The sequence below is a fragment of the Petaurus breviceps genome, unplaced genomic scaffold (assembly GCF_028583685.1).
Source record: "Petaurus breviceps papuanus isolate PSGF00001 unplaced genomic scaffold, PetGlider_PUasm1.0 609, whole genome shotgun sequence".
NCBI lineage: Eukaryota > Metazoa > Chordata > Mammalia > Diprotodontia > Petauridae > Petaurus > Petaurus breviceps.
The window spans coordinates 438,409-450,731 of NW_027186401.1; the positions used below are offsets into that span (position 1 = coordinate 438,409).

At 50.3% G+C, this 12,323-nt stretch overlaps 1 protein-coding gene across 2 annotated transcripts; it reads right to left on the reverse strand.

Annotated features, from left to right (window-relative positions):
• Positions 1-594: 594 nt before the first annotated feature.
• LOC138173594 (zinc finger protein 665-like) lies at positions 595-12,082 on the reverse strand. Of its 2 annotated transcripts, none has more exons than XM_069103635.1 (4): positions 11,792-12,082; positions 8,930-9,062; positions 6,651-6,746; positions 595-5,700 (listed from the first exon to the last, which is right to left on the reverse strand). In XM_069103635.1, the coding sequence occupies exons 1-4, from the start codon at positions 12,017-12,019 to the stop codon at positions 3,887-3,889; spliced, it is 2,271 nt and encodes a 756-aa protein (XP_068959736.1). In that variant the 5' UTR covers positions 12,020-12,082; the 3' UTR covers positions 595-3,886. The 2 variants fall into 2 exon arrangements, with proteins under 2 accessions (XP_068959736.1, XP_068959735.1); XM_069103634.1 differs by having other exon boundaries at positions 6,651-6,749.
• Positions 12,083-12,323: the final 241 nt, after the last annotated feature.

The window sequence follows — 12,323 nt, forward strand, 5'->3', positions numbered from 1 at the left end:
TTGAAATCACAGGATCCAAGCCAGAACCGAGGAGCAGACAAATGGACTGAGAATTTCTTTCCACTAGAGGAAAGACAGAGTAGGACTTTGCTCTCAAATCTCTGCCAATGAATCCGTGCCACCCCTCCCCACTATCTTCTGATATTTCAAGATCCAGTGACACTGTACTGGTACCAGAGGCCACAAAATGGTTCTTTCCCCTCCCCCTTTCTCCTCTCCAAAGACAAATGGATTAGGTTAAATGGTGTGACTTGAGGCAAGAACCCAAAATTCCATCCCAACCTTACAAGAACCACCAATAAGAAGTCACATTAAGATTTATCTAACACAAAAATCCCTGTGGTAGTGTACGGTATGAATTCCTTCTTCTGCCAACGTTAGCAGTTTGTTGACCATTTACACTAAGATGTCCTGAGGCATCCTATGCCAGGGGACATGAGGCCTGGGAATGGGGATTTTGGGTCACTAGGTTTTAATACACACAATCCAGGGTTCAGTAGAAGAACCACCTATGAAGGGCTTTAGGCAATGCCAGAGAACCATTTTATAATTTTCTAGCCTTGAATTCACTGATTTCAGTCACACTCCAGAAACTTTTCATACCATAAGTTGAGTTTAATTTATTAAGTATCCTATAGGCACAGGAAACTGTGCTAAATCCAAGGGAAACATAGAAAACAGACAAAAACCTGGTCCCTGCCCACATGGAAGTAACAGTCTAATGAGAGGAGATGAGTATCTCCAAAGGAAATGGACCTGTGATTTCTTCTGGCCCTTCCCTCCACTCTTGTAGATCCCAGCCCATCCACATTGTCTCATCCTGGAGGATTCAGTTGGTCTACACCTTCCCTCTCCCCTCCCTGGTCTCGCACTCTCAGACAGCACTGGGGTGCTTGGGTAGCCAGGCACTGCACTCCTGCCACACGGCAAGCCCAACAGCTCTTTATGCCCCTTCCTCCCTGGAAACATGCTGCAGCTGACCTTTAGCCCATCCCTTATTCACTTTTTTGCGTTACAGGGAATCATTTGTATTGAAAAGAAGGGCTTTCATGTCATTTTTGGACAGTTTGGGTCCTTTAAAAGTACTGCCAATTCTCCAAATGCAACTGACCCTGCTCTCTTCCTTCCATCCAGTTTTGGTTCCACTTCAGCATCCGTTTGCAAGGCCTGTCCCAAAGACACAGCTTGCTGCACCGATTCCAGGGGCTGATCATCCAACTGTGTGGCAATCTGGACAGAAATACTTTCATCCATTGACTTGTTCCAGAGTGGCCTCTTAGGCATGGCTGTATCTCACTACTGAGGACACTCCACAATGCTGACATAATCAGTGTGCCATCCACAAAGGGCACCCCTGCCTCACCCTCTCTAGGGAATCCTGCTTGGGCTGACACAGATGCATGACATATTCTGTCCATTTTTTACTCAACGGGGTCCCTTGCCTAAGTGGCTCCCTTTTTAGATGGGAAAATAATTGAGAAAACAGGACATTTGCCTTAGAAGTGCACTATTTTGAGGCTGCAGGTGTTGTTGTCTGGGTGAGGGGATTCTTAACAAATGAAGAAGGGTTTGGGGTGGGGGAAATAAAGGAAACGCTTGATTGGGCTTTAAAGGACAGGTAGAAATTCACAAGGTAAAAGGAGTAAATGCTAAGCACACAGAAGAGTGTGAGCGAAACAGAAGATGAATCCCAAAGCAGCCTGGTCTTGTACAAGAGCACACGGAGCAGCAAGACCTGGGGGTAGTCTGGGGCCTGTCCCTGTGCCTGATAGTGAGCTACCCTGAGCAAAACAGGAGTCCTACCAAGAAGACTCTGTCAGGGGCAAGCAGAGAGATCCCAGAAAGCCCCAAACTGCTGCTTGAGGCATTTGGCCACTAGTTTTCTTCTGTCAAGGAGGTGAATGGACTGGAACTGAAACAGCTGGTAGATATGACTGTTGTGATTGGGCAGCGAGGTGGCCCACTGGATACAGAACTGGAAATCAGGAGTCAAGACTCATCTTCATGAGTTAAAATCTGGACTTAGACACCCAGTTGTGACCTTGGGCAAGTCATTTTTGCCTCAGTTTCTTCACCTATAAAATGACCTGGAGAAGGAAATGGCAAACCGTTCGAGGATCTTTGCCAAGAAAACCCCAAATGGGGTCACGCAGAGCTGGACATGACTGAAACACCTGAACAAGGTACTGTCAATGATCTCCGTAAGATCATGGGGGAGAGAAGAGGAACTTGCAGGTCAAATGGAGCCATCTTCCAGAGGATGGAGAACAGCCTACATATCAACGGGCTGGACTCAATTCCTAGCAAGCTTCTAGGAGCACAACTGAAGGGATGCTTACAGAACATCTAGAAAGGAAAGTGCTCAGCAATAGGCTTGCTTCAGTGGTTCTATAACTGGAAGAACAAAAACATGCGACTGATATCATTTACACCTAGATTTGAGCAAATACAGGGGGTGGGAAGAGCCAAATGACAGCTGCCCGGTGGATTCAGAACTGGCTGGGTGTCTGAACCCAAAGCACCACCATTTATGATTCCAGGTCAACTTGGAAGGGGCTCTGGTAGACTGAGTCAATGGTCTAGGCTGGGTCCTGTGTGGTTTAGACAAAGGCAGGGAATGATACCCTTATCCATGCAGCAGATCAAGGTGGGAAGGTTAACTAGCACGGGACATCACAGGGAGAATAAAAGACCTCCAGGCCACAACACTGGGCCAAATCTAGCATGAGATTCAGGGGCACAAAATCAAAGATTACAATTCAAAGAGACCTGAGGTCAATGCAGCCCAGCTCCCTCCTCTTCCCTATGAGGAACTTAAGCCTAAGGAAGAGATCTGCCAACCTCACATACAGTAAAACAAGAGATGGGATTCCAACTCAAGTCCTGTCTCCCAAACAAGCTGGAACGCACAGACGCGGAACGTGAACCAGAGGCTTGTTAGCTGCATAGAAGTTATGGCTCAAGTCAGGAAAAGAGGACTTAATTGCAAAGAATGTGGGAATGAGGGGCCAAAACAGAATCATGGGTCCCACCTACCTTAACGGGTCTGGAAGGGAATGAACTACAAGAAGTAAGAAAATCAGGGCAGAGCAGTTTTCCTGGGGCCAAGGGAGGGCAGAATTGCAAACCATGCCAAATGCTTCCAAGAGGCTGAGAGGGATAAGGGCTCAATAGAAAGTGACTGGATTTGAGGGTCAATGGTGACCTTGAAAAGACTGGGTTGAGGAGAATGGTGGAAGTGGAAAAGCATGAGGGGGAGAAAGGAAGTCAAGGAAATGGCTGGGATGCTAGAGGAGGCATTCTGTTTGAAAGCACTGGGGAGCCAAGGATGTTTGCAGACAGACAGGAAGGCTTATGTGAAAAGGAGATTAAAGATGCACAAGGGATCATCCTAGAGGAAGTTTTGGAAGGGGCAGGAAAAGAAGAGATGAAGGGCACAAGCACAGGGTTTATCCTTAAAGGAAGGGAAGGCTTCTCCTGGCACATGAATAAAGATAAGGTAATAAATAGCACTGGGGGTGTGGGCTGAGAGATTTTACACTCTATCTTCTCACTGCAAACAGCTGTTAGCTCTGGGAGGTGAAGGGGTTAAAACAGCCTTGAGGAAAAGAGGAAAAGACTTGGGGCAGTCAATATAGGAACCGAGATAGCTCCTCCACATGGAAGGGTTTCTATTTATTATGAGTCGTCTGAACTTTAGTAAGATGGTGCTTCCATATATACCTTACCACACTCATTACATTCACAAGGCTGTTTTCATAAGGCTTCTCTCCAGTGGGAGTTCTCTGATGGTAAGGGATGAGCTGTGGTTCAAAGTTGTTATATTTTTACTTGTATACTGTTTGTATTCTGATGCAAGTGAAGGGACTTCACACATTCACTGAATTCATCGTTTCTCATCAACATGAGTTCTGTAATGAGAAGTAAGGGATGAGCTGTGTTTGAAGGCTTTCCCACACACGTTACATTCATAAGGTTTCTCTCCAGTATGAGTTCTCTGATGGACAGTAAGATGGGTGATCTGGGTGAAGGCCTTCCCACACACATTACATTTATGGGGTTTCTCTCCAGTATGAATTCTTCTGTGGGAAGTAAATGATGATCTGTATTTGAAGGCCTTTCCACATTCATTACATTTATGGGGTTTCTCTCCAGTATGAATTCTCTGATGTACAGTGAGATGAGTAAACTGGATGAAGGCCTTCCCACAGTCATTACACTTATGGGGTTTTTCTCCAGTGTGAATCCTTAGATGTTCTGTTAGGTGTGTGCTCCTACTGAAGGCTTTCCCACATTCGTTACATTCATAAGGTCTCCACCCAGTATGTGTTTTCTGATGGTGAGTAAGGGAAGAATTGCAATTGAAGGCCTTCCCACATTCATTACATTTATAGGGCTTCTCTCCAGTGTGGATCCGTTGATGGTACATAAGGAGCGCTTTGCCATTGAAGGCTTTGCCACATTCATTACATATGAGTTTCCCTCCTGTATGGATTTTCTGATGTTGGGTGAGGGAAGACTTGTAACTGAAGGCTTTCCCACATTCATTACATTTATGAGGCTTCTCTCCAGTGTGAATTCGCTGGTGGTAAGTTAGAAATGATCTTCGGTTGAAGGCTTTCCCACATTCGTTACATTCGTACGGATTCCCTCTGATATGGATCTTCTGGTGGTGAGCGAGCGAAGAATAGTGGTTGAAAGCTTTATCACACTCACTGCATTTATAAGGCTTCTCTCCAGTGTGGATTCTCTGATGGGAATTAAGGGCTGATATGTGGTTAAAGGCTTTCCCACACTCATTACATATATGGGGATTCTCCCCGATATGAGTTCCTTGATGAATAGCAAGTTGTGCCCTCTGGATAAAAGCTTTCCCACATTCGTTACATTTGTAAGGTCTCTCTCCAGTATGAATTCTCTGATGCACAGTAAGGTGTGTTCTAGAGATAAAGGCCTTTCCACATTCATCACACTTGTGAGGTTTTTCTCCAGTATGAATTCTTTGATGGACAGCAAGTTGGGCTCTCTGGATGAAGGCCTTTCCACATTCACTACATTTGTGTGGTTTTTCCCCAGTATGGATCCTCTGATGGACAGTAAGTTGTGCACTCTGGATGAAGGCCTTGCCGCAATCATTGCATTTGTGAGGTTTCTCTCCAGTATGAATTCTCTGATGGACAGTAAGGTTCGTTCTCCGGCTAAAGGCTTTTCCACATTCACGGCATTCATAAGGTTTCTCTCCATTATGTATTCTGTACTGAAGAAGGTCTACGTTGTGACTATAGGACTTACTACATTCATCGTACTTAGAAAGTCTCTTCCCTGAGGAGATTCTGCTCCCTTTCGCCAGCTCTGCATACTGTTTGAAAGTCTTCCCACGGGCATCACTTTTCCGGAGTAACTTTCCTTTAGGAAGCTTCTGCTGAGGAAATGTGCTTGCCTCCAGGCTGAAGCTTCTTCCCAACTTTCTGTAGTCGTGGCCTCTCGCTTTGCTGGGTGTTCTCTTAGGGGCCCCTTGGACGTGCTTGGACTCTCTGTCCTGGTTTCCCATCTGCAGCTCTGGCCTGCTAGCATATTCTCCAGCTCGGTCCAACCTGTATCCTGGGGAATCCTCCTCTGTTGCTCTCCCCGGAGAGGATTCCTCCATAGAGATGGACAGCTTAGAAGCTGACTCCTTGGCTTCAGGTTTAGTCTCCCTATCTGAAAGAAGGAAAAGATGCCACATTTAGTCCTGTCTTCTAACCAACAGCTATCAAACTTTAAGCAGCAGATGAAATAACAACAGCTCTCCACATTTGTACAATGTTTTAAAGTTTACAGAGACCTGCCCGTGTATCTGACACTTAAACACTGAACCTTGGGACACCCACAATATATTTTGTGGAAGAGTGATAGGCTCAGAATGTGTAACCCAAGGGCATGCTACTATGGAAGAGAGGCTAGTAGTAAAGCAAAATGTTTTGATCCCCATTCTTGGGCTCTTTCCAGGATACAGCAACACCTCCTGAACATCATTAAGTAACTTAAATCCAAGGCAAGTTGAGAGAATTCCATCCTAATGCACTGAAAGAACCTGCAGATAGAAATGAGGACACCATTTCTGAGAGCTTTTGAGAAATTGTGGAGTCAGATCTATGTCAGAATAATGGTGATTGAGTGCATGTCATGGTTTCTTTTGGAAATATGAAAACAGGAAAGAGTAGATCCTGAATTGTAAATAGTTAAGTTCATCGCCAAAATTTTTTTCCCAAAAACCCAACACATTAAAGCAAAAGGACAATTTCAAAAGAACCCAATATGGGTTTTCTAAAAACCAATCAATCCATGATAAACGACTCTCATTTCCCTCATGGACAGGGTTTTAGCCTGGCAGGTCAGTCGAAGGGGCGCCCTTCTATATTTCGGCAACGCATGTGACAAAATCTTTCCCAGTATCTTAGTGGATGAGATGCAGAGTTTTGGAATATCTGATAATGGAGGTGGGAGGGGGAGAATTCAGAACTGAAAATAAAATTTAATTAAAAAAAAAATTAGTTTCTTAAATCTCAGGAAGTTTATAAAGGCACCTCAGGCTTCTTTCTCATTAAACAACTCCCAGAAGTGACCACTCTGAGAGTGCTGCTTCTTCCTGCCTGTCTCTCTGCACTCACCTGAAGAGGCCCGGCCTGGGGCTCCTTTCTTCAGGATCCAGGGCACTCCCCCTTGCTCCAACCGGGAGATCACATCTGGTTTGGAAATTGGATGTCCTGCTTGTGGGAGGCAAAACAAAGCAGGAGAGAGAGTGGCAAAGATCCCCGGAGAGCTACCCAGTGCCAGGATGCCCAGCCCAGCCCTGGAGGCTACTTGGAGAAAGCACAAGGTGCTACAGCCATTCTGAACGTACTCGACAGTACACAAAGAGCTCACACTGATAGGGCTATCCCCTGTGAGACAGATGCTATTTCCTCATTTTACCAATGTGGAAACTGAGGCTGACTGAGATTAAGTGAGGTCGCCCAGAGAGTATCTCAGATTTGAATCTGAGTCTTCCCGACTCGAAGTCTGGCACTCAATTCACCTAGCTAACCGCTAAGTGTGTTGGGTCAAAAAATACCATGCAATCTTTAGGGGAGGAGGGTCCTAAATGGAGGAAAAATATACACTTTTAGCATGTCCTGGGCAGGACCCTTATGGAAACTGTGTTCAGTTTAGAGCAATATTCTTTAGAAAGAAGTGAACAAGCTTGAGTGTGTCCAGAAAACAGCAACAATGGTGGGGAGGCTGCAGATTGTGCAAAATGAGGATCATTTCAAGGATGGGGAATATTCTGTCTAAGAAGGCGGCAGGAGGTGCTTGGACGGCTATCCTCCCATGATCTTAAAATAGGCAAGGAGCTGGGACAGGGAGGAGGGAGGAACGAGGAGGAAGATGGCAGGGACATGGAAGGAAGAGCTCTTAAGAAGCCTCTTTTCAGAAAGGGAATTTATTAATTCAATAAGCATTTAATAGATGCACGGCACTGTGCTACGTCCTGGGGATCCCAAGAGCTTCTGTTCTTCTGTGGGGACAGTGGGCAGGCAACTGTGTGGACGGGGTGAAGACCAAGCAGTGTGCCAGTCTCATCCAATCTTATCCTTACCACAAGCCCAAGCACTTATTATTATCCCCATTTTACAGATAAGGAAACAGAGGGTGAGGGACTTGGTCAGGACCGCTGCACCACAGGTCTAGGGCAAGATCTGACCTTGGTCTTCCTGACCCCTTCCACACTGAAGCACGGAGCTGCCCCTAATACAGTGAAGGACTCAGGAGGAAGGAGTGCTTCCAAGGAAGAAAGAAGAGTGTCTCCAAAGGCATGAGGGAGGGGCGAGGAAAGTCACAGGAAGCACGGGAAGGGCCCGGGGGAGGGAGGTGCATGAGGCTCGCCATTTCACAGCTGAGGAGAATGAGGCTGGAGAGGGTCTCATAGCGAGGAAGTGTCTGAGGCCTCCTGACGCCAGGCCCAGATCTCTGCCCACTGGACTATTTGCTGGTAGAGAGAATACGGGAGGTGGACTGATGGGAAACCAGCCTGGACAGTTAACTTTTATCTTGTCCTAGGGGCACAGAGAAGCACTGGAGAAAGACTGCTCAGGTCCCAGTGACCTCCCTGGCCTTGGGCTGCTGTGTGGACAAAGGATCAGAGAGGGGATGCTGGAGGGCCAAGGAACAAAGAGTGGAGGACCACACTGAGCAGTCCAAGCTGTGGGACGAGGCTAGGGTGGCGATCAGCACCGGAGGAGGGCAGCGGGATGTGCAGAGCCTCTGAGCAAAGGCTGTCAGCCAGGTCCAAGCTGGCCCTTCCAAATCTGAGATTCTCTGCATTGCTCACACAGTGCCACTGGTTGGGCTTGGAACCTGAAAAGAACGCTCGTTCCCGGGAGTCTGGCCAGAGCTGACCCACAGGAGCGAGACCTGGGAACGCCGTTTCCATCATGAGAGCAGAGGCTGCACCCTTTCTGCCCTCCTGGGGCTCCAGGCACCTGCAAGAGGGCAGGGAGGCCACCAGAGGCTTAGCCAGCTTTGAAGGGAGATGAAGGGCACTATCTCCTAGGGCAGGGCCAGGGTGTGGTGACTGACGCTGATGGCCACTCTCCATCCCTGGGGAACCAGCAGTTTTCGTTACCAGTGGAAGGCGAGGGTTTCAGAGGAGAAAGGCCAAGCTGGGGGGAAGTGACCAGCTGGGGAGGGCTGGGTGTCCAGAATGGGACTTGGATTTCTAGACAAAGGAATGATAGGTTCCTAACAAAGCATGTCATCAAAGCTGGCTGGGAAAGGACAGACAGAGAAGCAATCTTGTCCTACGATGTGGAAAATGCAGGCCCCTCAGCATTAGCCGAGCCCTGCCGCCTGAGGTGGAAGCAGACCCCCCAGAGGGCACAGCCGGACAACAGGAGGATGGCTGCCTTACCCAATGAGACCAGGACCAGGTTCCGGTAGTTCTCCAGCATGACGTCCCTGTACAGGTCCCTCTGCGGACGGTCCAGACGCATCCACTCCTCCCGGGTGAAGTCCACAGAGACATCCTTGAAGGTCACCAGGTCCTGCAACGTCAAAAACACACTGATAACGGCGGCAGGGGCGGACGTCTGGGCTGTGCTTTTTATGCCCAGACACTGCTAAGCACTTTCGGATGATCTCTCTGGACAAGCCTGGGAAGGAGGGAGCCCATGGTGGATTCTGCCCCTGCCAAGTCTGGTTCTGAGCTCGAAGGCCCATTCATTCAGGATGTTTCTGTTTACGGAGAGGTGACTTGGCCTCGTGCAGAGGGCCCGTGGCTGGAGCTGGGAAGCCCCGGCTTCACATCCTGCCTCAGACACTGAGCCTGTCTGGACTTGCCGTGGCCCCTCCCTCCCAGGCCGCTGCCAAGGTCAGAGATGGAAAATCACCAGTCCTCCCAGTGTGTCTGAGACATTTAAAATCACTATTAAAATGCTCCCCTCCCTCTTCTGAGGCTGTATCTTTGTGAAGCCAATTTTTCTTCGCAAACTTCAACCAAAACAACAGACTGAGTGTGGAAGCTGCTTGGGGGATCCAGCTGTCATCTTTTCTCAGGTCAGGCAGCAAAGAGATTACAAAAATGGAGAAAACAATGCTTCTCTCCTCCCTGCTTTTTTTTCCCTGGAAAATAGAATTTATCTTAACATGTGATGGGTATATCAGGACTATTTTACCTTTTTTTCCCACTTTAACCTCTGATGCTAAGTACGGACAGCTTTTAGCATGACTTAAACATAAACTGATGCATTCATAGGCAGAGATGACCGAAGGAGCTATCTGGATTGTAAGTCTAATAACAGCTAACATTTATGACGTGTGTACTATGTGCCAGGTGGGGCGCTAAGTGCTTTTCAATCATTCTCTCATTCCACCCTCAGTGATCCTGGGAGGGAGGGGCTCTGAGGAAACTGAGGCAGCCCAGGTTAGGCTCAGCCCTCAGAAGGCGGGCTGCCACCGTGGTTACAGGCCCCACATGCCTATGCTCCTGAGGAGTGCATGTCCTCACGCGGGAGGTCTCCACACCAATGACCCCGCAGGGCCTCGGTAGGGGAGGCCCCACCCTCCTCTGCTTTGGCTCCCAACAGGGAGTGACCCCCTGCCCACGGCCAAAGGAGGGTGAACAATGGTCACGGTCTTGGGTTCACACTCCTGAAGGTGCTCTCTCAGGAGGGGGTGTCCACTGGCTTCCCCAGAGTCCTCGGCCCACAAGCATGGGGCCCCCTCCGTCTGACTTGCCGCTGAAGCCTCTGGCAGCTCTAGAGCAGGAGCTGGCACACTGGCCTGCATGCAGTAAGGGCTTAATAAATGCCTTGACAAACACAAATAAATCTGCTCAAAAAAGACAACACAGCACCGGAGAGCCCCTCCCCCAAATCTGCATGCCCTAAGGCTGGACCTGGGGCCGGGGAAGGGATTATACCTTTCCAGAGGAAATACAGATAAGGTCCAAACAAAAGGCATAAAACCAAAACCAGGTCAGAAAACAAGCTGGAGGGCTCAGCCTTGGGATCACAGGCTGGGAGGGTGAGCCCAGCCTTGGGTGGGCTCCCTTTCATCACTTCCCCAGTCAGTGTCAGTCAGCACAAATGGTTTTCCAGTATGGCTGGACCAATGGAACTGACCAAGATGGTGGCTCCCAGAGGCCCTGAGAACTGCCAGGGGCCTCATGAGGCCAGGCACCAGCCCTGCCTTTCTAAACCAGGTGGGGTGGAGCGACTCGGGCCAGCCAAAACAAGAGAATAAATAAAAAAGAAGCATTTGGCCAGATGCAACAAAGCATCAGAGCTGCCCCCCCCCTCAGCCCCCAGTCTGCGGACAGGCTTGTTGTGCTAACAAAGGCTGGTGACTGCCTTCTCTGCGCTGGGGGATGGCAGAGCTGAGTCCCAGGCGGGGCCCACATGGAGACAAGCGGCTACATGTGCTGGGGCCCAGCCCAGACGCTCCCTGAGGCTGCACAGGGAGCACCCCAGGGGGTGCATTGAGGGCCACACTTACAAAGCTCCTGGATCTGTGACAGGGCCAGGCACTATCCACATACCAGCTGACCAGGGTCCTTCTAGAAGACCAAGGTCTTGCTGCCCAAACTGAGCAGGCTCTGGGAAGAATCCCAGATGGGCACAGGCATGGGGTACACAGATCAAGGACGGGCTCCTGACCAATAATCAGAGAAGCGCACTGAAGGCCGAGCCGGGCCTCCGCCAGGCGCTGCAGTCCTGTTCTGGGAAGGAGTCTGACCTCAGGCTGACAGGATGTCCCGGCCCTTGGCCCCAGAGCTGCCCGCCCTGCTGGGCCTGTAGGGAACGGGGCGTGGCACGGAGCAGCTCCCTGGACCCCAGGAGCCAAGGGGCGCAGAGCCCACGGACCCCGCCCGTACTGAAATGATCACCAGTAACCAGTACTGGCCCATGGGCCCCAGGGAAGGGGTGACAAAAGACCCCTGCCCTGCGGCCTGCAGGGAAGACTGAGCCAGGACCTGTGTTTGTGATGTAAAAACAGCAGGGGGCCGTCACCCACCAGCGTCACATCAGCAGATCACTCAGGGGAACGTAAGGGTCTTCTCTGGACACAAGCATGAGGCCCGCAGCGTGGGCTGCCCCCACTCTCCCAGGGGGCCCGGGTGCGAGGGCACCCCGCGGGTGACACAAGCTGGCTCCAGCAGCTTCTCTGACAACATGACTGCTTTCAGCCCTGGCAGGGGAGAAGGGAGGCGGCCTGGGGTTGGGGCTCTGACCGTCATGTCACTGAACCGCAGCGCCGGCACAAAGGGACTCACCTGGTGGGGTGCTCCCTGCCCCGCGCCGAGGCTCTTCTCTCTGCGGCTGGCGGTGTTGTCACAAGGCAGAGCTGAGGGGAGAAGGAGGAGGGCGAGGGAAAACGCTGCAGACCCTGCAGCCGCGTCGGACCCAGGGCTAAAGGCTGGGCCTCCTGGGACCAGGCTGGCTCGGAGCCCAGCGGGGGGCCAGCGCACTGAAGGACAGCAGCTTCCGGCCAGGGCCCACATGGGGCTTCACTCAGCCTGCATGACCTTGGGCAGGTCACTTCCCCAGGGGGGCCCTCCCTCCCAGCACAGGCGCTCTGGCCTCAGTTTCCACATCTGTAAAATGTGGGGAAGACAAAGTAAGACTGTGCCAGTGGAAACAGAACTGGCTTTGGAGTCACAGGCGCGGGGCTCCAGTCCTGCCTGTCTCCTCCCCTGGGAAATGTGGGTCACTGAGCAGCCCTTTGGAGGGAGCTCTAGTCTAGACCGCACCGGACAGCCGTGTTTGAGACAAGGAAACCGAGGCCCCGGTCTGCGGCCCTATGCC